Genomic DNA, 27,207 nt, shown 5'->3' with positions numbered 1-27,207 from the left:
GTCGACCTCGAATGCGAAGACACACTTTTGAAATTATTGTTGGATTTCGCCAGGCGAAATGCTTGTTATTTTTGAGTTTGATTTGCGGAGCAAAATCAAAAGAGATTCTTACAACTGAATTTGAATTAACAAGGCAGGATTATGAACTGAAGCGGGTATCAAGAAATTAAAATGGTTTGAGCAAACATGTGTGATCACGCATCGGGAAATGAAAAAAATATAAACAGGACAAAATATACAACCGGATAACACGAAATATGGTCTGAATAAAATAAAAGAATGAGGGAGCAAAAAATACCTAAAATTGAGCACTGAAGGAAGCCAAGGGCATACCTCATATTTTGGCACATGCTATTAGCTCATCTAAGCTATGCATCATTCGAACATACATATTTACATTTTATATAAAATCTATCTAATTTTTGACAGATATTCGCACTCATGTGAGTCATAAGTGCATTGTTTTCGCTGTTTGGTCTAATTATAAATTATTGTGTAAGTATGACAAATTTTGTCCGCGTAGTTGTTATTTTGATCAAAAATCAATGACTTCAGCCTGTTAGTGCTATGCGGTTGTCAACTTTCAGCTAGTCAATTAAGGGCGTTCAATGCATTTTTTCGGCAATAAATTAGCAAAATTTTTTTTAAATTCAACTACTCAATCAACCAATTAGTTACTAGTTCAGATTTATAACATCGCCGATGCGATATAACTTGCAATAATCAAATCGTTTATAAAGGCTTCAAGCATTGTAGTAAAAATTGTTAGATGTTGTTACCAAGAGAAGTCGGCTCTTTGTTACCAGTCGGCTCTTCAGTTCAATTTCATTTTGATATGCGGTAAACTGTTACTTCTCAAAATCTAGATCCAGTTTAGTTCATTGGTCTGATAAACTTCATTAATGATTTGCATAGTTTTTACTTAAGATATATATGTTTACTTCAAGTCGTACAGATACGAAAAGAAGATTCAGACCATCAAAAAAAGAGAGAACAAGTTGGCGAAAAGCGAATTCTACTGATTCTTGGGCAGTTGCAACCTTCGCTCCACCGGAAAAAAAACAGGAACAATGACAAGTCTTCAACTCTAATAAAAACGCCGCTCTGATGACTAGCATAGGTAGTAATGGATACTGTAAAAGAGGTCATATACACAGTAAATGAACTCTGTAGAGTTGATATAAATTTTTAAGATCCTAACAATATCTTCGGGTTATGTAGTTGCACATATTTTTAACGGCGTTTGCAGATCGTCATTTGATCTCCTAATTTTCCAAATAAATAATTTTTTTTATCATTTTTTCAGGAAAATATTAAATCAACTGAACCTGTTACTAAATAGTATACTAACTAGCGATATATTCATCATAAGCATCATAGTTTATAATCTTTCATGATCTGTCGGCAACACACTTTCAAGCAATTAGCAGCCTCACAATTTTGTACTTAGTTGTAACACCTCTAAGTCATTTAGGGAGCAACTATCGTAATTTCTTTTCATCTATGCGGGTGCCTAATGGCATTTATATGATGCTAACTTGCACCTTCGCACTTTTTGTATAGTTATTTGTTTTTTTTTCTCAATGTATTCTAATTGTGACGCCAAAGTTCATCATTTCGACAGAAGCACATATACTTTAGACATTTGGAAGTATATTTAGACATTTAGACTTTAGAAGTGTAAAATTGCGCTATCAATCACAGCAATCATGGCATTTACAAAACAAAAATGATTTCTTTACTTGATTCAGCCAACCAATTCATCAATTAAAAAACTCAGTAGTTCAAATGTCATAAATGCTTGTTAAATGTATTGACAAATTTTTGTTATTGGTGTGTGAGCCTTGTTGTTAGAGTCGTTAGAAAAATTAACAGATTTTTCAATAGATTTAAAAGATAAAAATCAGTTTTTACTAATAAAACAACCGGATTGGCTCAAAATTTGAACGTAAAATATTTTCTTACGAAATGAGATTTAATGCAATCTGCGTTGTCCCTATTATTCAATAATCGTGGTTTATCTTGATCTAAAATTCAAATGATTGCTGATTATTTCTTATTGCCAATCTTAATGTTTTCTCAGAACTTTTATGTTTCTTCCTCTCTCCCTCAGCCTATTAACTCTCGTTTTTTCATTTCCTCGCGTTATTGAACTTGAAATGAGCACAAGTCCGCTCCTGTGCGATGAAATTGGTTAAGAAACGGCTCCCCTCTCATTTCGTGAGTTCAATAATTATTCTGGGCGTGTTTGTAACTCATCAAGAGATTGATTCAGCTCAACACAGGCGTCCAAGATGATAATGTTCGTGCGTATAATAATGATTGTTTGTGTGTTTTTGTGAGTGCGTTTGCGTGAGTGTGTGCGTGTGTGTGTGTCCAACTGATCGTCACGTCAAAAAAAACCAAGGAATACATTAATGCCATTGTTATTATGGCTTTAAAAAGTGTTCAAAACGGCTCAAACTAACACTGAAATGACTAGGAGAAGATGGACTGGCTTATATCTTCAACAGTCGAAGAGATTGAAAGCGTCGATTAAAAGCGTTGGCAACTTGAGGAATTGATTGTTTTTTAAATCACTCTGTAAAGTTGTGGATAAGTTTTTATGACTAATAGTTCCGGAGATTATTAATCAATTTTTGTAAATAGAAGAGCCAGACTGGCAAAAAATGTGAGAACAAAGACGCAAAGATGGGGTTCGGCTAAGAGTTTCGAGCAAGGTCAACATATTTTGCCTAAGAATGCAACCAATCATTTCGCAATTTTTCAGACATCTTATTGTGTTTGCTTGTGTGCCTGTTCGTGTAGTTCTGTGTGTGTGTGTGTGTGTGTGTGGGGGGGGGATGCATGTGTGTGTGTTTGTGTATGTGTGCTTGTGAGTGTGTGTGTGATTGTGTTTGTGTGTATGTGTGTTTGTGTGTGTATGTGTTTTGTGTGTGTGTGTGTGTGTTTGTGTGTGGGTGTGTGTTTGTGCGCGTGTGAGTGTGTGTGTGTTTGTGTGTGTGTGTTTCTGTGTGTGTTTGCGTGTGTGTTTGTGTGTGTGTGTTTGCGTGTGTATGTGTGTTTGTGTGTGTGTGTGTGTTTGTGTGTGTGTGTTTGCGTGTGTGTGTTTGTGTGTGGGTGTGTGTGTGTTTGTGTGCGTGTCTGTGTGTGTGTTTGTGTTAGTGTGTGTGTGTGTGTGGAGCATGTGTGTGTGTGTGTGTGTGTGTGTGTGTGTGTGTGTGTGCGTGTTTGTGTATTTGTGTGTGCGTGTGTTTGTGTTTGTGTGTGTATGTGTGATGTGTGTTTGTGTGTGTGTGTGTGTGATTGTGTGTATGTGTGTGTTTGTGTGTGTGTGTGTGTATATATGTGTGTTTGTGTGTGTGTGTGTTGGTGTGTGTGCGTGTTTGTGTGTGTGTTTGTGTTTGTGCGTGTGTGTTTGTGTGTGTGTGTGCTTTTGTGTGCGTGTTTGTTTGTGTGTGTGTGTGTTTGTGTGTGTGTGCTTTTGTGTGTTTGTGTGTGCGTGTGTTGGTGCACGTGTTTGGGAGGCGTGTGCTGTAGTTATAGAGTGATAGAGTAATCTAGAATTCTTTTGAACTTTCGTTCACATTGTGACCTATTCCTCTTCGGCACAGATAATTGTAGAATTTAAGCCGCTTTTTTTCGACGAAAATTCAAATCTGTCAGACAATGAATGTTAACAGGGAGACCAAACTTGATACAACCTGTCATGTCATTCAAGATCTTGAAAAATCTTGCGAAACTTGAATCATCTTGCCAAGACCATGATTGCAAAAAAAAATTGTTGGAGCACCAACAATACATGTCAAGATATCTCTTGTCATAACTTGCTAATGGATCATGACAGACTTTGACACATAGATAAGCGACAGTTTTTGTACCATATTTGATTAAAAACATTTTGTTTAATCAACAACAGAAAATTTTCCGATATTTCTTGCTTAATCTTATTAATTCTTATTTTCAGGTCCCTAAAACATGACAAATCTTGACATATCTTGACGTTTTTTTTCAAAGAGTCTTGACAAGATCTTAACGAGATTTGTCAAGTTTTAATAAGCTCCCTTCAAGATGTTAACGTTGCAAGTTTCATTTAACTGGGATGACTACTGACAAGAATAACTGCAAAAAACTAGGTTTGAGAGCATTCAAAAATCTATACCTTGAGAAATTTTAATTCATCTGATTTATAATCCTGGATATTATTTTCCGTTTTTGCCTCCAAACCTCAAAACCCCCGCATTATTACATGAACCTACAATTTCTATATGCATAATTTCTGCTTGTCATAAGTTTACACAATTTTACTGTTGATCGGGAACATAGCAAGTGCTCTGTTAAATGGAGAACATAATATGCATGGTTGCATAACGGGCTTGGGAGGGGGAAGGGGTGTGGCAAAGCAAAACCGAAAAGATCCATAAATCTTTAAAGATTATTCAATATCAGCAAATTTAATCAGAAACAGGTTTATACTTATCGAGAAAAGTCCATAAAATGAGAAAAGAAGAGCCAACCAGGGCATCATGAAAGAAGTGCCAATTTGGCAGAATCCATCATACATGTCTACATTCCTCAACAGCCAATCAGAGGACAGAGCACAGCCGACCAATAGGAAGAAGAGATACGTTGAGTTGAGGATGAGAATGGGAAGCCTAAGGGTTATGACTTTGACTGAAGCCACAATTAGGTACGTGAAGAGAGCGGTTAGGATAAGTTGGCTGATTAACATCATAGCTTGAGCTGCTTGCACTTCAGAAACATGCTCAAACATTTCTAAATACAACAAAAAAATTTTTCAAATCGAAATTAAACCATAACTTTTTTACGAACAAGCTACCCGACCAACTGACAATTTTACAAATTTGGCAAAAAACACTTTATATGATTACCATTTATTATAATTGCTCAAAGTGGTCATTCTAAATATACCAAATGTTGGGGTCGCTGGCTCGTAGTATATTTTATTTCATCAAAACCAATAAAAGCCGCGAAGCGATAGCCGCTATTATTGGTGACATCGTGGTTTTTAAAATTCAAAGAATTTGAATTGTATTGGGGCGCCGTGTTTTTCTTTTAAGATCTGTTCACACAATTTTCAATAACTTTGATCTTTCAAAACGGGATAAACAGGTAAAGCCGAGCGGGCATTAGGTTTCATTAGAGGCCCAAAGTGGGCTTTAGTAGTCCTTCAAGTGCTTAGAGTGATGCAACTACTGGGAAGGCCTTAATTTAAGGTTAAAAGGTCACTTTTAGTTTTTGGGCTCAAAATGGTGCAATTTTTTGTTTTTTTTTGTAATTTTTTTGAGTTTTTTGTTTGATTAGTCTTAGGTTGAAGTTCTGAAACATGATGAAGGCCTTTTTGCGAGACCAAATTTTTGTCATTTTTTGAGTTTTCTAGCTTCAAGGGCCAGGGAATCTCCTTTAAGGTTTGATATTAGAGTATTGCATATTTTCTAGTGACAATGGATTGGTTTTCAACATTTCATTGTCTCAAATTTTAGCATTTTTTTGACAAAATATGCCTTTTTTTAAGTTTTCCTAAATTTTTGTCAATATTTGATATTGCCCATTCTCAAGTGCCGATACAATTGTCCCACGGTCTGATTAAAAAAACTGCTGCATGGCTATTGGTTTCATTGGATTTGATTTTTACAAGTTAACCTTTCAAAATTTGGAAATTTTTTGATAAAAATTGCAAATTTTTTTGTTTTTTTCAAAAACATTGCTCTTTTCAGTTTTTCTTGCCTCAGTTGCAAGTTAAAGTTATCCATGATTTGATTGCATGTTATTAAAAATTTTCTAGGTGGCCATTTATTGGTTTTCAACAATTTAATAAAATACATTTCTCTTTTTTGAAATTTGAAATTTTTTCTTGAAATTATTGCCTAGCGATCTTTGAGCCAATAATTTTTAAGGCCTTAATATGGGTTACTGGATAACCTTTAGAGACACAGATATGATTCTGAAGATATTAATATCACAATTTTCAGCAGCACCGCTTTAAATTTTGCAATTGATTTTATTTTTCTTTTAATTTTTCGGTCATTTTCGAGTTAATCGGTCTTCATGGGCTCATGATTTTTTCAGGTCTTGTAGATATAATACAGGACTGGTTTCAGAAATCAAAAGTGAGTTTGAACATATTTTTGAAATAGGTATATTTGAAGTGGTCAGTTTTTGCCTTAGGGGTAAAAGCTTCAATAGTTTTAGCAATGAATATATTGTTGTTTAGTTTGTTTGATTGTTTGTTTCTTAATTTTTGAGATGATTTTGATGTATTGTGGATGGCAATGTTCAAATGATCTGCTGGTCAGGTAAAATACTTCTAAGTTTTTATTTCAATTCTTCGAGTTGTAATTCAGGACTTGTCCTGCTATTTTTTTTAAATCGTCGTCTCCATCAATGATTCATACGACCTGAATTTTTGGAATGGATTATTAGTGGCTTCTACTGCTTTGCAGTTATCATTTTTGTACGTCTTGCAGATATAATACGGGACAAATTTTGAGAAACAAAAAGTGGTTTTGAACATATATTTGAAATAGGTACATTTAAAGGGATCAAACCTTAGGGGGAAAAGCTTCAAGAGTTTTAGCAATGGGTCTATTTTTGTTTAGTTTGGTTGACTGTTTGTATCTTAGTTTTTAGAGATGATTTTGATTGTATTTTAGATTGAATTGTTCAAATGATCTGCTGATCAGGTAGAATACTTCTAACTTTTTCATTCAACTCTTTTAGTTGTATTTCAGGACTTGTCCTGCTATGTTTTTTTTTATTTGTCGCCTCCATCATTACTTCTTTCGACCTGACTTCTTGGAATTGACTTTTAGTGACTTCTAATGCTTTGCATTATCACTTGTGTACGTAAGGTAATTTATTCTGCTTTTAGGTCAATTGCGTGATGTACCTCACTCAAAAATTGACTTCTGAAACCAGTAAGTGAACTCTAATTTCTATTAACTTTTTCAAGATAAAGATCAATAGGGTTCATCTAAGTACAACCAAACTGATATGCCCTAATTCTTGAGTAATGAAGTATGGATTTTTTTTATTTCAAATCTCAATTCGAAGCTCTAATAGGGCTTTTTCCTTATAGAGCGTATGTGTCTCATAAAAATGACGGTCAGAATCTAACCCAAAACTCTAGTGGTCTATTAAAGGACTGGTGGTTGATCTGTCTTTATTTCTTTTGTTGTTTAATTCATGGAAGGCCACAAGCGTCTATCCCGGCTATTTTCAGGCAATCTGCCGTCTCTGTACGTGGAATAATCATCCCTTCCTTCAAATAAATTTGTCGAGAATATTTTAACATAAAGAAATTTGAATAAATAGAATTTCAGTTCTCGATTTCGCTGAATGTTTATCAAGGCTCTAAAAAGATGTAACACTTTGTTGGGCAATGTTCCAAAAAAATTTTCCTGATACATAGTCTTTCATTTTTAATTGCTCCTGAACGAAGTTTGAAGCAATTATTGTAAACGCGTCTTTTTACGCAAAATTTTGGCTTCACCGTTTTTTCTAGAACATTCTTTCGATTTGAATGCTCGAGTTTATAAATCAACGTACTGTTAATTTCTCCCTTTTCCGCATTTTCGTCTGGGTTCTTCACAGGTTTGCACTCTCCACCCACACAGTACCTCCATAATCCAAAATTTAGTTCAAGTGCAACAACTTCCTCCTTGTCAGTGACGTAACCTTTTCAGAACTGTTTCCTCATCCCCCCGCTGGGATACGATCATGCTTGAGACTTTTGCAGATTTTTAATTTTTGAAAAGGTTAGTTATGATGAGCAGTCCCGCCCCATTTAAGGACACGTAGGCCAATATCACTGTTTCATTAGGTTCTATAAGGTTCTAAAGGTTCTAGAAGGTGAATTTGCAGTAGTAAATATAGCATCTTTTCCATTTGTGAGTTCTCACCCCCCCCCCCCGCAACCACCACCACAGCTTAGTGGTTTTATTACCCCCCCCCCCCCCCCCGACGCGCTTGTTATATTTTTACCTTCGCTGGTAATTCGAAATTGAGCAACTGCAACTTTTTACATTTTAAAGAAACAGTTCACCTTTTCCATCACCATTCTGGAAAATGCTGTTCAACACTTCTGGCGTCAGATCCACGTGACCGAATTGGCACGTGGCCAGTCTGTCAGAGTACCCAATTGAGATCATGATAAATGACAGAGCAGCTGTTATTACACCAATTATGTATAGGGTTCTGTACACCTTCTTGGGGTTCGGTTCCACGGGTGCCTCGACGTTTGGTTCCTCGATGTTTGGGTTTCTGTGTCTCGGATGTCGGTCTTTAGCGTGTTTGTGCTCTTTTGAATGCTTCGAATGCTTGCTTCATAATTTTTTGTGGTTATTACACGGCAATTTTCTATAATTTTGGTATTAATGGGCCATAAACGAAGTTGACCAGAAATCCGCGTTGAAATTTTTTCAGCGTTTTTTGTTGTTTTTTTTTTGTTTGAAACTTATGTTTCAAGATTTGCTAATCTCCTAAATTTCTCATGGACAATTTCTTTTTGGTCGAGCTGTTGGATGGGATATAAATCAAGGGGTATGAACGCCCCCCCCCCCCACTTCCACATCTTTCACCTTTTTTCAGTGCCATGCTGCTTTAAAATTGGTCAAACTTTTAGTGAACAAAATTTATTTTGCCCAATGCGTGGCTCTACACCACTGATTTAACAGAAATCCAAATTTCAAAAACAACAAAACTTTACTGTGGAAAGAAGATTTTCCCAAAGTGTGATGTAATATTATGAATTAACTTAGAGTTACAGTCAGCTCTCTATTTACTGCAAATTTTTACAGCAAACAGCAAGTTTTTGCTTTGTGTGTTCAACAAGTTTCTGGGCAATTTTAACAGATTTCACGAGCACTCAAAATACAGCTGCTAGTTCAAAACAGACTCATTTCTTTATAGACTTTTCTTCTGTCAGTAAGTTGGTCAGTTCAGCCAAAAATAGATCTAACAAACTTCTGTTGATTATGCGTAGAATGACATAAAAATCAAAAGGAACAGATAAATTAATTTGAATAAAATTGATTTCAAAAAAAGGGCAATTCAACATGTAAAATTGAATTTTGTGCGCTTAATTTTGTCAGTAAGTGTTTACGGTTTTCTACAATTTGTATGCTTTCTCGTTGTAACATACCAAAAAAACTTTTAATCGCATTAATGACACCTAGCAAATTGGCATAAAAATCAAAAGGAACGTCAAAAAATATGATCACTAAGATTATTTTTGAAAACAGGCATTTTGGATTCTGAAATTGCATTTTATGCGTTTAATTTTGTTACTGGTTGTGTAAAACTATGGGAAAGAAAATTGCTATTGTTTTTTTGAAAAAAGCGTGTGTACACTCACTCTAGTTTTTTAAAAACAGCTATTGAGTTGCTTCTTGGTATATACTAACTTTCCAGCCATTTAAGCATTTTTGACGCAAAGTTGTGGTACAAACTTATTGATCGATTGAATCTACTTCTCAACAAAGATAAATTAGCACCTCATTGTTTTAAAAGAGTGACTATTCCACTAACATTTAGCTAGTCTTGGCATATAGTTTTATACAATGCCCTCCTCCTACGCTAAGGATCTTTGCATTCGTAACTTTGCTATGAGCCACAAAACTAACTTAAAATATATCCAGATGTCAAAAACAACAAACCTTTAAGGTGAAAAAAAAAGATTTTTCCAAAGTGCGATTTTTTTTAAAAAAATTTCTTCAGTTTCGACTAATTTATTATTACCTCAAACATTAGGAACAACGAAATAATGAATTATCTGAGAGTTCCGGTCAGTTTTCTATTTACAGTAAAAATAAATTGATGACGTTCGCTTTTCCTTTAACACTTAATATGAAACATATTTTGACTTTTGGATAACATAGCGATACCTTTCATGTCAGAGTGCCACATTGACAAGACCACTAGGATAGATAAGCAGTGGTAAATATCAAAACAAGTTTGCGAAATTTCTTGCCAAGCATTGTTTTTTTGTTGTTATGTAGAATTTTATAATCAAGCTTGCTTGAATGTGTAGAAGATGTTAAGTTCAACAGTGCTCAAATATCAAAAAGTAGGATTAAAAATAGCCTATGCGATAGTATATTACTCAGCCACTCAATTTCTCTATGATTTGTGTTCTGATGCTGCCAGTGGTGTAGGTGTCATTAATGCGAGAAAATTCTAATTGTTCTCAAAAAGTGGGTGTGTACTCTGCGGTAATTTGGAAAGACCGTATTGAGTAGTTTCTTTCTATTTCTAGAGTTAAAAAAAATTGTTTAATTGTGTGTTTACAAGTCATATATGCTCGTTTTTTGATACCGGTTAAAAACACCCTCAACTTTTTAGATGCACCTTACTCTTTGGGCGTTTTGCAGGAGTGGTTAATGATAACTGTTACAAAGAGAGCGCGTCCGGTTCCTCAATTTTTTTCTTGTATGATTGTTTTATGATTACCCAAAAGCATACAATCATATATAACCATGTATTAAATCAAGTAAATTTTTATGACGGGAAACCACGGGGTTAAGTGACAAGATCAGATTATAGCCACGGCATAAACACAGATTTGGAAAAAAAATGATTCAGTTCTGATTTATCGTGGGTCTTTTTTTAAATCAGGCCAATATATGGCAGTATAATAACCTATCATGTGGTCTTTTGTGTTTATTCGGATCTCGAGGTTTGTGGTCTGGCGATCGATCTCGATGCTTTCTGCTTTTGGATCTGTGTTCATCATCAGAGAGTAACTTATAAGGTGTCTCAATATACTCAGTGTAATGATCTAAGCTCATTTTGAGTTGACTTTCCGAAAACAAACTGATCAAATTTTTGTTCAGCTCTCTCCTCAGTTCATGACGTCACAATTTGCCTCGCGTTTGCTATCAAAAACAAAGATAACACGTGAACATGAAATTTAGAGACCCCAAGGTACGATTTCATCGGTCACTAAAACTTCGCGGTAGAGAGCTTAGTTTGGAAGATTGATACTTTGACTTTCCTAAATAAAGGTCACTGAGTTTAGGGCAAATTTTTAGACTTAGTTAGGTAATTATTGAAGCTTGAATCAAACCGCTATAAATAATCGCTGCTTCGCTATCAGAGATGGAAACGTTTGTTTTATTTCAAATCCTGTATATTTTTAAGACGAAAATTTTTCTTTCACGAATCTGCAAAATTGTACTCTTAACTTCAAATTCAAATGAAATTTAATATTTTCGTACTTTTTGGCTCTCTAAATGCGTTAGAACAGAATGTTAGTTCCCCCTTGGGAAACTAAGATTTTGTTCTAACATATACCTAGCCAACGCTATTTCAAGCTTTTTTCAGGATTATATTGCTTAGATAAGGGTTTTAATTGAGTTAAAATTTCTAGGATTAATAATCGAAATTCGTTTTGCTCTTTTTAATTCATGGGAGAAGACCATTTTAAAACAGATTATGTTTACGTTTGTTTTTTGTCACTTTTGAACAAATTGGCCATTTAAGGAAATGGAGGAAAATCCTGCAAAATGTTACGTCATTAAAACCTATACGACATACGATTGGTACAATTATGAGATGACTGAAGACCTTTAATGAATAAAGACAAATTGAGAGACGGACAACAAAAATTAAACCGTACTATTGGTTTGGAAAAAAAACAAATTGAGTTCATAGAGTTTTTCTCATTTTGCGGAATTTTTTTGCTTACTTGGTCTTTTCGCTTCATAAACCAAGCAAATATTTGTTAACTTGACCTATACTTTCACAAAAGTTGTTTTTATGTTTAAAAAAAGTTAAGCTTGAATTTTTTTGATTAATTATGTGATCTCTTTGATCTGTCATTCAGTTTCAGAAGAATTATAAGACAGAAGGTTGAGTCAGAAAATTTTTGAAGTACAAATAACAAACTTGGCACGAAACTGCAATCGTGTAAAATTATTTTCCCAAGTAAGTTTAGTGCAATATTTGACATTGAGAAAGTTTTGTCCTTTCAAAAGTTAAAAACCATCTACCAAGTCAATCTGAATGGTAAAATTTTATATTTATTCAGTTTTTGTAAAATTTTCATTAATTCAGTATATAGCCTAAAAGATTAAACTTAAAACAAATTTTAAAAAAATCTATAATTTTTTCAGTCATATATATCATATGCACCTATTCAATAGAAGCAGTTCGGTTTCAAAATCCTCAACAAGCTGAACCTCTTCTTTCATTTTATTGGCCAATTTATTCATAGTTTTGTGTGAAATCAGTTTTTTTCATTAAAAATATATCAAATTTGGCCGCATTTAAAATAAGTTAAGATAAAATTTTGTTTTCACAGGAAATTATTACACAATTGTTTATATATTTCTACATTAAAAACTTCCTTAATATTTTACGACCAGGTGTTGCCTGTTAGAAAACAGAGAGCGCAACATGATGACCCGGGAAACGAAATGGTAAAAAAATTATCAAACGTTTCTGAAAAAAATATTACAAACATTTTGGAATCAATTGGCATTTTTCAGCCAGCACGATAATCCTATTCAGTACGATAGCCTACGGAAAACTTTTTGGTTCTAATAATATTATATCTCAGTCTATGTATTTTTTGATTGGTATCTGAATTTTAAAAGGTCTGATATATTATGTTAAAACATAAAAATTTCAATTGGTTTTTTATGAGTATAGGCGACTGAAAAAAGTGGAGAATTCATTTTGACAAAGTAAATTGCAAAAAAGCTCAACAGCAAGACAATTTGCTCTTTGGCAAATTGGCCATCAATTTAACAATCAGTTCATCATTCTCTCTAACCAGTAGATTAAAACATTGTGGAACAAATTTTTGGAAGAAGCTGGTTGATGGCTATAAAATTTTTTGAGAAACTTTTTATGTTCTCAATTTCTCTTATATGAATTTAGAGTTCAGTTTTGATGCATTTTGGTCTGGCGTGCAAGAACAGAATGTCGAGTATAAATCGTTTTGGCAAAAAATGCTCACTGTAAAATACATCCTAATCATTTCTTAAAAATAACTGCACTAATGTCATTAAATTATTGCTCAGTTTTTTTCTAATCTTTGTATGATGTATTGTATTTTAGTGGAGAGAGCATGTGAATGAAAACAAATCAGGTTCTTCTGATATATTAAATGTATCAAAAAAAAAATTATTTTTAATTCAAAATTAAGAACAATGCAGATTTACTTGACGAATATAAACATAATTTTATGAAGTAGGTGATGATGCAAATTTGCTTAGTTACAAATAAAAGAAATCGCGATATTTGCAGTTTTCAGCAATTAGAAAAACAATACGAAAGTTGAGTTTTCTAAAAACCAAAACTATGGAGGAACACCCCTGAAAAAGATAGAACCTTTTATTATCCCTGGATTCAAACCTGAAAATATTTTCAAAAGCACAATAAAAATCAAATTAGTCACTGTGAAAAAATTAAAAACTGGAAAACTTGCTCAACATTTTAGAAATCGTTTTTCCAACTGCCTGAACATATGGCTCGACAAAAATCACTTGAAGAAAAGCACAAAATTTTTCAGGCCCCTCCTTCGTGCTCGGCTAAAATTATGTGAATACGTAAAAATTAACCTGATAAAGTTATTTAAACTAAACATTAACATAAACTCCATAGCCATGAATCAAAAGTCTGTATTTATCAAATGGGATCGAGAACTGTGTAACATCCATTAAAACATATTTACATTTTGAAGTTAACTGATTATATGCATATTTAATTTTTTATGTTTTAAACGAGCGTACATAACTGATTTCTAATAACAGGCAGACAAAAGAAATGAAGAAAACATCTGCACCTTTTTCAAATTACTCCACCGTGGGCAAACCAACTGATTGTGAAAAAAGATTGATTTTCTCCTGCTCAAACAAAAGACACTGTTTCCAAGAACAATTAAATAATTCATTTTTAGCTCCAGAGACTATTTTCCTCGGAAGTTTTCAACATGCTACTTCTGAGAGAACAACTAGCAGAAATAGGTTTTGGTAGAGGGTAAGAAAATTTTTATGATTGTCCCCTTGTACAAGAGAACTGTCTATTAAAAATGGAATAGCTAACTTTTGTGGCATGGTCACAAATCATTGTTTTTGCATATGCATTCATAGTTTTCTTCATAGTTTGAGATGATAATGCATTTATATGTCAAACAGTGCTAATACGAAGGAACAGGAACAAACAGGGACCCCAACAAAAGTTTTTATTTCCTGTAATGGAAAAAAAAATCACTACTCAGCGTTCTTTTTATGATTGCTTAATATTAAATGCAAATCAATATTGAGTAACGGTTGGTTTTTAAAAATAAGTTTCTGCATAATTAGAACAATTTTCCAATTTCCCTGAGAAAGGATAAGTTTTAAAAAACGTATTCAAAGAGATGAAAAGAAAGAAAAAAATTATAAGAGATACGAAAGAGTTAGTTTTATGATTTGCTTGAATTATATATTGAAAGCAGATTTTTAATTTTCAAGTTTCAGATATGAACAAAAAGAGTTGCACATATAAACAGTATAATTATAATAAACAGCGCATATAATTAGTTCCTTTAATGCTAAAATTTTTTTCTCTTTCTTAAAGCCAAAATGTAGCTCTAAATTTTTGATCGTCAGGTAATGGTCGGGAGCCAAAATCGAGGTATGATAAAGCTTATACGTTTTCAACCATGTGATAATGTCTCAATTTGATCAAAGGTCATGTTGTCTCAACAAGCGGAAATCATATTTTTTAATTTAAAAGTGGATTTTTTAAAAAATGCATGTAGTCAAAAATAGCTGGACAGTTTGTTAACTTAATATTTAGTAACGAAACAGAACGAAACTGAACGAATCTTACCAAAACAGTGGACAACCCGAACTACATTAAATTGAACATTTTGTTTCACAACTTTGATTGATGTTATTTTCTCATGCTTTCCGCCTTTGTATCAAGTCAACAGCTGTTTGTTCGAGGATATCAAACAATGACAACAAGTTTTATTGTCTTTTGAAAGATGCGTGGCAAAAACGCCTAACTTGATTTCTAAATTGTAAATAATCAATTGTTTATATTTCGTATAACTCAATCTGCTTCGAGCATAAAGTTAGACACGCAATTTTCTTCGCCTTGTTATCTTTTATCATTACTTATTTTTCAAGAAAAATATTTCGGAGCTCGTCAAAATGAAAAACAGTCGGAATAAAGCAATGTTCTGTTACGTAACATCGTTGATTACATTACTATGTGTTATGTCATTGACGGTCGTTTGCAATTTGAAGAAGCCGTACTTAATGCATTGCAATGTAATGGGATCTTGTTGACACAATTATTATTTTGTGAACTTTTTAGCCTCAGATTGAAAATTTTGAAAGCATCGTATCTTCTTATGTTAATATACTCTTATAACGAATATCGCTGAAATCAAAACTCGAACTCGAATATTTTACCCCCCCCCCCCCCCGCTGATTCACAGATTGTAAATATGCTTCATTACACCAAATCATTACATCTAAAAGTAAATACGCACATCGGGTTCGCAATGCTGCGGGGGAGGGGGGACCCAAATTCCTGCCCAACTTATTTCATTTAAGACAAATACAAACTCATTTTTCAATGAGAACACAAAAAATTAGTCAAAAAGACAAACTAATGTCAACAACTTATAAGCACTTGCCAAGACGTTTCTTGCACGCATAAAAATTTTAACGCTACCCTACCAAACTACAACTGTAAGACAGTACTGGGAAATTCTAACTGCTAATGATTAAGGGTTCGGAGACTTAATAAGATCAACTTTTTGGGGTTTCATACTTTGACCATAAGTCTTATTAATTTTTTTTAGAGACAGAAAGTTTGTTCGCACGCAGCACAAACTTTGACACGCCGAACTCGCTTATCCTTGCGTTATCCATTGTTCTATTTTTTTTCCATTTTTCTTACTCAAACAGCTCATTTGTTCCTAAAAATAGCCCATTTAAAGCGGAATATTACGCAATTACAATACATAAGTTTAGCGCAAACAATTATCTACTGATGATTTACATTTAAAATTCGTTATGAGGGCCCGATTTCAGAACTTTAACTTCGGTTTTTTTTATAACAACGGAATCCAAAAGTTCTTATCGTAGCATTAGTTGAAAGATGCCATATTTCGAAAATGTACGAAAACTTGTACATCGGTGAAGTTTTTATTATTTTTGCTATATGCGTTTTAAACTAACCGTTTGCAGTGATATGCTAATAACTTGCGTAAGGTGATTTATTTCCCAGCTTGCTTTTCTTTTCAGTTAAAATAGAAAAGTCAGTCGCCCGCCATATTGCGATGATGATAATTGCGATTTATTTACATGGTTAAAAACTGATCCAATATTTTCTTGTAATACCTGAGCTAAAAACTGATTGTTGCTAATAATGGTGTTAATGGCTCTTCAATTGATGAGAAAAACAACCAAATGTGACCTGATGATTTATCTGATTATAGCAGATTATGCCTTTATATCATATGAAAAATACCGAATGCAAATTTCTCCAAAACCCAACAAAACTTCATTGAAGAGAAATTCTAGAAAATCAAAATGACTATTGACAAAAAACAAAGAATAAAAGCATTAGATATTCTCTTCCCAGCTTGGATTATTTTGAAGCCCAATTTCGTGCTACATATTCCACTAAAGAAGGAAAATCAACAGGGGAAAAAAGTGTGGGGGAAGTTCAACTTTATATCGGAAAATTTTTGATTTTTCTTTTATTTTGTCTGACTTCATTCGTGGAATGAACAAAAATCTGCAAGAGCGATTAAAATTGTTTATGCAGTACGTGAAAAAGATCAGGTTTTTGGGTAACCCCACAACCTTAAGTCTTTTTTGAAGTTTTTGGATACAATTTTTACCTAATTTATCTTAACTTCAGTAAAAGCACAAACTCTTGTATAATTGCCCGATATTGAAATTAAAATTCAAAGCAATTGATCATAACGATTAGACTGAACCATTTCCAAACAATCATTTTTTTCAATAGTAGCACAATTAATGTCCTCTTAAAAAGACGTGATACTAAAAAATTTGACAAGATTGCAATATATTGTAACTAAAGCCTTGGAATAACTGTTTGGAAGCTGTACAAAACTAAATTGATTCTCCTTAAACACGGAAAATTCTAATTGTAATTTTCAAAATTTATACTCAATTCTGAAGAATTGAAAAAATTTTTGCTGAAATGAGCTAGCACTCATACGTCAAATTTTTTTTTCGGATTCTTTGGATACGCTGAATTTTTGGATCTTGGTATTAAATTTTAAAAAAGCAAATTAATTGGTTTGATGTGATAACTTGAGTCTCCAAGCACTTCAGCGCTAAACCTGCACAATTCAAGAATAAAACCTATATCACTTTTAAACATTGCATATCCTGAAATTTATAAGTTCCTTTATGTACAGTTTTTCTTCTTTATGAGTACATTTCGATTAATTGGAGACTCCCCGATGATAACTATAAAGGAACTATGAAGGGTCATGCCCATTGACTACATTATATGCAATAGCAGACTTATACTTTATGTAAAATATTTGAGTCTATCATAAAATTGCTGGGTTGAGTTTAAACCCAGAATTACAACTGGGTTGAGCTTGCCCGGATTTGAGTCTCACAGCATTTCAGCGCTAAACCAGCGCATTTCAAGAGTAAAACCTAAATTAATTCTGAAACATCTCCAGAATATTATAAGTTTCTTTATGTGTACTTTTTCTTCTTTATTAGTACATTGAGGGCATAGAGTTTGCGGGCTAAATTTATCCTGTATAGTCTGAAAAAACTCGTGCAGTATATTTTACTCAAAATTAAAGACTAGCCAGTGTGAAATGAACAGAGTACTGGCCATCCAGAAAAAAAAACAGAATGTGTAAACTGATTCAGCGCTTATTTGTTTTGCCACCAACCTCCAGAAACTACTGCGTCTTTTCAACTACTGCATCTTACTGTACATCAGACATTTTGTATTGTACATCGACATCTGTTCACTGTGTAAGTATTTGAACATTGAAAACTTTTACAACTTAGTAAAAGGGTGGCTTTAGTCAATTTTAATTATAAAATTGTCTTAAGATTCTTACAAAAAAATTAATTTATTTTCAATAGAGACAATGACTAAATATCAATCTCTGATTCAAATAGGTTCACTTAATTAGGCTCACAAATCAAATTAGATTCACTTGGTTCACCTATTTTGATTTGAGTTAAATTTGAACTAAAAACTTTACATTGGCTTTGGCGAAAGATAGCTTTTTAATCAGGATCAATCCTAAGTACGACTAATCAAGTCTCCGAGATGTTTTTTCAACAGCTACAGTTATTTGAGAGCTGGTCTTCAAGTAGACAGTTGATAGGTAGCCGAAGATTGAGCAATATTCTTCTGTAAGCCAAACAAATCCTTACTTCTACGCTACCACCGTTTCCATTTTCAATAGTAGAGTCTTTTCTTTTGATTATATTCTGAATAGAGGCGAAAAAAGGAGAAATTTTTCTAAAGAGAAACTTTTAAAAACAGGGAGCACGTAAAAGATTTTTCGTGAACGCTGTAAAAAAAAGTGCCCATTTTACAGCTAAAGCCGCGTTAAAGAACGTTTGCTAGAAACTTGAGTTGCAAAAAAAAACATTTGAAAACTGAAAGAACCGTACTGATTTAGACATTGCTCACTATCAAAATGGACCGTTACGTAAATTTCACAGAAATAATAGTTCATTATATGGTTCAAACTTTTGACAGAATTAGGGTTCAAAAACAAAATTTAGAGTTAATTTGGGTTCAAAACTGTCAACAAGATCCGGCAATCAGATCAACAAAGTGGAATACGTGAGCATTAGTTTCTGGAGTCACTGTTACAACGAAATAAAGCAATCATCATGTTCCAACTTGGGAATGAACAGGTGGGACTGGTTGCTTCCCGGCTGGAACGAGAAACACCATTTCGGATCCCAGTCTCTCGCAAGTCCAGTTTATCAAGAATTCAGCTGGAACGACGCTTCCAAAATCGTCCTAATTCTATCCATGTTTGAAAACTTAGTTTTCATCACGTTTTTGGTTGTAGCGCTTGTATATATGGAATGTTGTCAGACTTCTTCGTGTCCGCTGGCTTATACTATATTATACGCGCTGCAAGTTGTGTTTTTGTTCACGACTTGTACTTTTACGACAGTTTGGTTGGAGAGGAATTATCAAGAGGAACGACAGTGTCATTACAGGGAGGAACAAAAATGTCATTGAGCGCACAGCAAAAAAATACTTTGGAATGTAAAATCATTTGAAGGACCTATAAAATCTTTGAAAATCATTTAAGGAAACCAATAACACAAAGTCAGCCCATTTGCACAAATTGTTGAGGGGGGGGGTGTAGTAGGATGGATAAATACCCGTTAATTTCTATAGCAAATGTTTTTGTCTGTTCTTGTCATCATAAAGTAGCTCAATGATATAACGACACTCCACGAAACCTTCAGTTGGGGATACGTTTTGTTATGGGTGTGTATAGCGCTGGAACTAATCTGTCTCTCTCCCTGTTGTTTCATTCTATTTGTCGCTTCCAGAGATGACGACTTCTGGATCAACCACTCTTCAGACCAGACAACAATGCGACCTGTTGGTTCATCATCTACCAGAACTTATCATGATGGCAAGTAGCGGTTGACTTTTGCAAAAAACTGAGGATTTTTATCACAGTTGTCCTCGTATAACCCTGTCACTATGTCAAGTTCCCTAAAAAATGTTAACTATCTCATCACAAATAAGATTTTCAAAATTTTGCAAAATCATGTTATGTTCAAATTTTTGCAAAAAAAGGGCAAACGATCCACCGAGTTCGTTCCGGTCTGTTTAAAATGGCAATATGAGTTTTTTTCGGAGATTTCTTAATTCAAGTTTAAAATATGCGAAATACACCAAACAAGGCCAACTTCTAATGGTACGGGATATAAAGTTCGTTTGCGAATATTTGGAAAAAATCTTTTTTTTTCAAAATTTTGCGATATTGTTTATAATTTGGCATTAAGTTTGAACTAGGCTCATCCTCATGTTTAACTTTTAACCCCTGAACTGTGTGTGAAATATGTGCGCTTGTTTCCGAACCTTTGCTTGGGTTTCAATTATTTGCGCCACTTACGTTAACATCATTCAGGAGCAGTTAGGACTCAAGCTATAATGAACCCATAATAGTTGAATATTTATGAGAGCAGTAGTTTTAGGAGCGACAACCAAATGCCAGATCCTTATAAAAACAAATTGGACTCACGTTGACAATCCAAAGTGCTCGTTTCCTAACTTTGTTCTGCAATAACTTCTTCAAAAGTTTGTCTTTTCCCGCAGCATTCTATACAATTCTTTATCGGTATTGACTTTCAAGAGAACGTTTCTGTTCGGCCTATTTTTGCCAGCCCAATTTTGGCATGACCCATACCAAAATTTTGATATTTTGTTTTGGATGCCTATTTTCAATTTATCAGCTCAAAGTTGGTTTCAAAATAATTGTACTTATTGGGCCCTAAACAAACTTAAATGACTGATTAACGTCCAAGAGCCCACGCTTTTGAAAGACGTTCATGTGCAAAAAAAAGATAATGAACTATTGATTTAACTATTTTTGTAAACAAAAGCTGATCTTTAGCAACCATTGTGGAGATGGTTAAATAATCACTCATGAATATCACCACACGGATGTTATCGCCACCGAGAAATTATCAAACTCCGAGGCGAAGACGAGGTGTTATGATAAATTTGAGGGCCCCATGAAAAACCGTGTGGTTTTTTTTTTAAATCAGGACCTGTTGCGATCATGTTCGTTTTTGTAGACTACAAGTTTATCAAACTGTTTCCATCATTAGACTACGAATTTATCACCACTTTTTTAGCGCCACTGTTTAATTCGTAACAGTGGCAATAAAAAGAGTGTGATAAACTATACCGCTCAGTAAAATATACCTCAAAGACTTGATTAAGATTTTAGGACAAAAATAATTGAAATAGAAACGCATTAATTATAAAACGTTAAAGGAGTCTTCTAGATTTATTTTGTTTCGACCCAAGGTCTGCTAAGTTTTTCCGTCGGACTTTTGCCAACGCAGACGTGTTAACTCGAGACAAATAGTTGGATGCAAAAAACGATACAAAAAATGAGGAGGTTGTGTATATCAACCAGAGAAGAACGTTTTTAACAAACTAAAAAACTTTCAATTTTGTCAAAATAGGAGTGAGATGTAGCAGTGCTACATAAAATACAAAACTCGGACCTTTTCGTGCTGTCTTAAGCAGTTCTACTGTGCTATTGTCACATTATTTGTCGATATGGTGAATAAATTAATGAGGCTATGCCGGCTGGTAAGGGGTATGAAACATCACTATAAAAAGCAGTGAATTTGTAGTAGGAGCACTTTTCCATCTCTGCGGGGATATAATTCCGTGGTTGGCAATTGAAGCCCAGCAGCAGAGCAATAGCCGCAAATAACAACAAACTCAGCTGGCAACAGATACACAACGATATTGCTCGAGCAGTTGGAGCTGATATTTTTCTTGTTTGCTTACTGCAGTAACACGTACTAATATGCGCTATATTAGATAGTGATGAGTGTAACAAAGTACTTGATTTCAATGCGTTATTTTTGCATTTTTTTCACAAGGGTCGAAAAGGTCATCTAGTTTCATTTAGTTTGTCAATATTTATAAAAATTTTATGCCCATTGCTGGGATGGTAAGAGAACAGATCTTTTGGGATATATTAGATAGGATCTATTCTGTTTCTCCCAAGTTGTTTTCCTGCCCCTCAAATTCGGGGGGGGGTGGGGATTTTACAGTATAACCTTCTATGCTTTTTAACACATCGTTATCAGTACTTAGAATTTTGTTAAAGTCCGTCCTGATGCACTTAAGAACCCCAGCCGAAATCGAATTGGTATCTTCCAAGATCTTGCAAGACGATGCTTCGTCTTGCAAAAATATTGCAAGATAACCATTAGATTGGCGTATATGTCAATAGTTTCAACATGCCCCAACAGGACCAGCATAGGACTAACCTGTTGTTTCGTGTTAGGGGGTCTATTCAGGCTGAACTACTGTGAGAATGGACCAGTACCGGATTCGAAGGAGCATCGCTTACCTGCAAGCCTAGTGTGCTACCCATTTACACCAACTGGTCTTAGGCTCTCGAACTTGGGCATCTCATATATTTATAGCATGTTTATTTATAGTAATTATATACAACCAAGACAGCCTCAACTTTAAATTTTCTGTCGATATTCTGCCGAAAAGTTATTACGCGTAAAATCAACTTTAGAAAGGACGGTTAATTTCCGATGGGACTGGGAAAAGATTAGATACATATTTGAACTTAATTTTTGTACTAGGTGATTCGAGACGGCGACCTTTGTCTTTCAACCCACTCAGAAGGTCATCGCCCGATGACTCTATTGGCAACACCAAGGGTTCGAGGAAATTGACACCTTATCCCGATGGCAACCAGCACGACCAAAGACATAACAGCGAATCGTCCCATGATGGAGGCAGACACTCGGAGAATTTCAGCGAAGTCGGAACTTCAGTTTAGAGTAAAAAAAAAACTAATGGAACTGTTTCCATATACCAACCCCTGTCGCCGCCGCCCCCCCCCCACTCCCATGTGAAACATGACAGGATCTATAGCCCCCACCCTCCCCCCACTCCCATGTGAAACATGACAGGATCTATAAAAAAATGGAAACATGTTCATAATCATCAGTTTTTTTACTGTATTATTTATTGAGTTTACATAAAAATTAAATCTATTCTTGCCCCCCTTCACCTCCCCTTGCTTTAAGAGCATGTAACTTTTACGGCACCTTGGTGCTATTTATTTACATCGCAACGTAACGCCAATGTTGAATTTGAAGTTTTTTTAACACAAGAGGACACCGTATGCGTAAATTACCCACAAAATTGGGGTCTTTCCCATTATAGCCCCCCATGAAATTATAGCCCCCCCCCCATTATGGTATAATTACGATGTTTGGGAGGGGGGCTATAGGTTATCTGATCACTAAGCTGGGGGGGGGGGGGGCTATAATGGGAAAGACCCCAAAATTTAAGAGCAGGTGTTATAATCCTAAATTCATCATTCAGCATTTGCAAACTTTACTTTTTTATAATTTTTTTTGCTTGAACAAAAAGGCCGTACTAAAAGAAATTTTATGTGGACCTACTGAAATTTTGGATCTTTTCCGTTTGTGCCCCCCCCCCCCCCGAGCTTAGTGGGTGCATATTATTTGCAACCCCCAGACGCACGTGCAATATTTTTACATAATGATTTACTATGTAATGACACGTGCTCTGTCACTGGGGGGGAGTATAACGTACTGGGGGGGCACAAACGGAAAAGATCCGAAATTTTAGGTGAAACAATTGAAAATGAGAACTGCTTTTATACCAATTCAAGATAGCGGATCTTTTCCGTTTGTGCCCCCCCCCACCCCGCTACATTATGCAATATGCAACCCCCCCCCCCCGTTACAGAGTACGTGCCATTACATAGTAATTTATCTTGGCAGCAAAACTTCCAATCGGAACCCATTTGCAATTTGTTTTTAACAAATGCATTAGTCAAAATATTTTCCCGGAAAATTTAAAAATTGCTTTCATTAGTCCGGTCTACAAAAATGGGGACGTAAAAATTTGCGAGAACTATAGGCCTATCTCAATTACTCCAATGTTTGCAAAACTCTTTGAGCGTATACTTCTCAATCAGGTTAACGAATTTATACAAAAATAAAAAATTTTGAACGGTACACAGTTTGGATTTCAACAACATAAGTCTTCTACAGATGCTGTTTTACACTTAATCGAAGCATTACAAGAAAACTATGATAACTTGAAAATTTCAGTTGCTGTTTTTATTGATCTAGCTAAAGCATTTAATTCAATATCGCACGAAATTTTTCTCAAAAAAGTTGAAGCTTACGGTTTTTCAGAGAGTGCAGTTGAATTATTTGCTTCATTTCTTAAAAACAGACAGCACTGTGTTAAGATAAATGATGTTTACTCAGAATGTTTAGGGCCACTAGTTTTTCTTCTCTATATTAATGATTTTTGAGAAAAGGTACAAGGAAACTTCGACATAATTCAATCTGCTGATGACACAAGTTTCCATTTTAGCAGAAACAATGTCAGTGAACTGGAAAAATGTGTCTGAAATGCTGCAGAAAACAGATAATTATCTAAAGCAAAACAAATTAACCATGAATACCGGTAAAACTGAACTTCTTTGCGTCTCGAAGGAACATGAAAATTTTGATCCAATAGTTTTTCAGGGACAAGAAATTAAACCACAAAGTCACTGAAGACACTTGGGTATAATAATTGATTCTAAACTAATTTTTCATGTACAACTCAACAAAGTCCTATCAAATATGGCCACAGCGATTAGATCCATATACCTTTTACATTATCAGTTACCTCTGGAAGCACGATTGATGCTATTCAAATCCCTAGTCCTTTCTCATTTAACATTCAGTGCTCTATTTTTTCAGAACTTGAATTTCTCTGCAATGCATCGAATTAATCGACAAATCAATTGGGGTATTAAAGTTTACTACATGAGAAAAAAAATTGAGAGATCTACAGATCTCTTAGTAAAATCTGACATTTTGCCTGCAGAACTTTTAATAAGCCAGATGAGTGTTTCAAAACTTAGGAATGATATTTCATTATTGAAAACACACGGCACTGAGAGTTTTTGTCTAAGTGGTAATGTCTTAGTAAGAAAAAACAACAGAACTGAACAGCTAATTCTCTAATTCTCCTAAAGTCGAGCAGTCGATCAATACAAAAAAGAAGCATCCAAAAGTGGAATAAACTTCCGCGTGATGTCCGGACTATCAGATCAAAATCAAAGTTTAAACGCATGTTAAAACAGCATCTGCTCCAACAATTCAAACTTGTACCGTTGGAAAGGAACGTTGGTGGCTTCAAAAGTTATTTTTACCTTTAGAAATCGGAACCACTAATTTTGATTTTTTAACATTGTACTGATTTTGTTTATATAATTTTAAACTTGTAATATTTAACCCCTGGGTAATATTTCCAATTTACTTGTTTAAAAAAAATAAAAATATTGCACGTGAGTCTAAGATAGATTATCCCCATGATTGAAAGCATTATTTTTCAGAATTTTAACTTCGCAATAATTTTTAAAAATTGTATTATAATTTATTATTTATTGATTTTGCCCGAACTCCTTATTTTCATTTAAGTCAAGATAGGACAATTGTCTCCATCAATTGTATTTTGTCTAATATCCCGCTTGAACTTGAAAATTTTACCCGAACTTTAAGGAATGAGGAGTCCTTCCCGTTATTGCGCACTGCAAATTAGGCTGCACAGCAAGCAAAATCTAAGAATTGGATTTTTAACTGCATGACCTGACTATTTTCATGGAACCCATTTTTTGTGATTTTTTGCCCGCGCTGGGTAAAAAGTGACATGCTCATAATGGCAAGTAAAGAAATACAGAATTGAAATATCATGATTCAGTACTGGCTTACTCTGGAACTCTGCGCCGGGAAGCTAGTGCAAAAAAAGCCAAAGAGTTTCCCTTATTATAAAAATATCTTCATGATATGAAGCCTAACTCTGCTCTGAGAAATTCAAGTACTGGCAATTCTCTGCAAGACTTGGCCTATGGAAAATCTCTGAATCAGGCCTGATAGGCTGTGATGATTCGGTGCTGGATTAAAGTTATAATTAGTTATGGATGAAACTTGACGCGTGAGTCGTAAGTTAACCATGGCAGCGTGAAGGGTCGTTACCTGTATCAATCCTGCCTAAATCGACCAGAAACGTCGCCTGGACTACAATAAAAGATAATTTACAAAGATGTGGCGAGGAATATTTTTTTCAAAGATTTCAGGTTGAACTTGGTTTGAGAATTAGTAGGAGTAATAGAGAACAGAACTGATTACGTTTTTTAAAAATCGGCTGGAGTTTTTAGTCGCGATATTTTTGTAAAGTCGCTTGAAGAATTACGAATAAGCACATTTTAAAAATGCCTCTGTTCTGTCAAAAGTAATAAAAGTTATAAACAACGCATGGGGCCACAAATACTTTTTGCAGAAATTTGTAACAATAATACATTTTATCACTAAGATTGCGAACTATTTTGTATGTTTTTTGTACCAATTTATATTAGTTTTTTGTACAAAAATGTACAAGCTAAGATACGTTATAGCACAGGAAGCTTGAATATAAGTCAAACAACCCAACACTTATTTCCAAACAACATAGACCACGCCACGCCTCCCAGACAACCCAGCAAACAATGATCATTTTCAGACAACCCAGACAACTCGACAAAATAAATCATTAATTAGAAAAAGTCGCCTTTGGCCCAAAATAGAAACAATATTTTGTCCGCGCTTTCCGCACAAACAAGTTCAATGGACCTAAAACCGGGTTTTGCTAAATTCGATATTAAATACTTTAGATGGTTCTACTACTTTTTACCCCGATTTATTTAACCCCCTATAATTTAACCCCGTACAAAATCAACCCTAAGTCAAATGACCCCGCATTTTATTCAACCCGAAATCGGTTTAACACCGAAATCTTTGATCAATTTCGGCATCCAAAAGAACAATTAGCAAAGCTTAAGTTCAAAGGAATTAAAAAAAAAACAAAAATACTGGCCTTCAAGAGTGCGGCTTTGAACAGTTTGCGTTTGTTTGAAATCGAAGAATAAAGACGCGACTGCTCTTCAGACCAATGCCTTTGATCGAAAGAAAACACTTGACAAGGCTGACCTCTGTTATATTGCACTTTGATTTGCATCAAAAAATTTCAGAAATTGTCCTAGTCTAGAAGATGGAAGAACTGGTACTTTTCAAATAAAAGGATGTAAGCTTAATTTTAAAATCCATTTTCTGAGCAGGATTAAATTAGCAATTCAAAACGAAATTCAATCTTACAATTAACAGAATTTTCTTTGAAATCCAGATTAATATTTTTGCTAGCAGCTATGCTGTGCAAGTTTCATATCTAAATGTCGCAAAACTGTGCTCCAATTAGGGGTCCCATCATAGGGTTAACGCCTGAGATCAAAATCCTTAATAAATCACGATATGAGCCTTCGATGTAACTCCGTGAGGACGCAACGAGCGCGCCAACTCAAAATTGTTAAGATGGATTTCAAATTTAAATTAACACGAAAACACAAACACA

The 27,207-nt window shown here is 34.5% G+C and overlaps 3 protein-coding genes across 4 annotated transcripts in view; 2 read left to right on the top strand and 1 right to left on the bottom strand.

Moving 5' to 3' along the window:
• LOC142352206 (uncharacterized) overlaps nucleotides 1-27,207 on the top strand; it is a 354,267-nt gene that overhangs the window by 242,320 nt on the left and 84,740 nt on the right. The window lies entirely within an intron of this gene.
• LOC142352166 (uncharacterized) lies at nucleotides 740-10,827 on the bottom strand. Of its 2 annotated transcripts, XM_075404578.1 has the most exons (5): nucleotides 10,660-10,827; nucleotides 8,066-8,343; nucleotides 7,570-7,698; nucleotides 4,518-4,776; nucleotides 740-794 (listed from the first exon to the last, which is right to left on the bottom strand). In XM_075404578.1, coding segments are annotated over exons 1-5 (816 nt in total). In that variant the 5' UTR covers nucleotides 10,809-10,827; the 3' UTR covers nucleotides 740-793. The 2 variants fall into 2 exon arrangements, with proteins under 2 accessions (XP_075260693.1, XP_075260685.1); XM_075404570.1 differs by lacking the exon at nucleotides 740-794 and having other exon boundaries at nucleotides 4,383-4,776.
• Nucleotides 14,943-22,921, top strand: LOC142352157 (uncharacterized). Its single transcript, XM_075404558.1, has 4 exons — nucleotides 14,943-15,287; nucleotides 18,814-19,220; nucleotides 19,476-19,648; nucleotides 22,368-22,921. Exons 1-4 carry the CDS (start codon nucleotides 15,168-15,170, stop codon nucleotides 22,565-22,567), a joined length of 900 nt encoding a protein of 299 aa, XP_075260673.1. The 5' UTR covers nucleotides 14,943-15,167; the 3' UTR covers nucleotides 22,568-22,921.

This window comes from Convolutriloba macropyga, chromosome 1 (assembly GCF_964194025.1).
Source record: "Convolutriloba macropyga chromosome 1, txConMacr16.3, whole genome shotgun sequence".
Classification (NCBI taxonomy): Eukaryota; Metazoa; Xenacoelomorpha; order Acoela; family Convolutidae; genus Convolutriloba; species Convolutriloba macropyga.
This window is presented reverse-complemented; position numbering and strand designations above follow the sequence as displayed.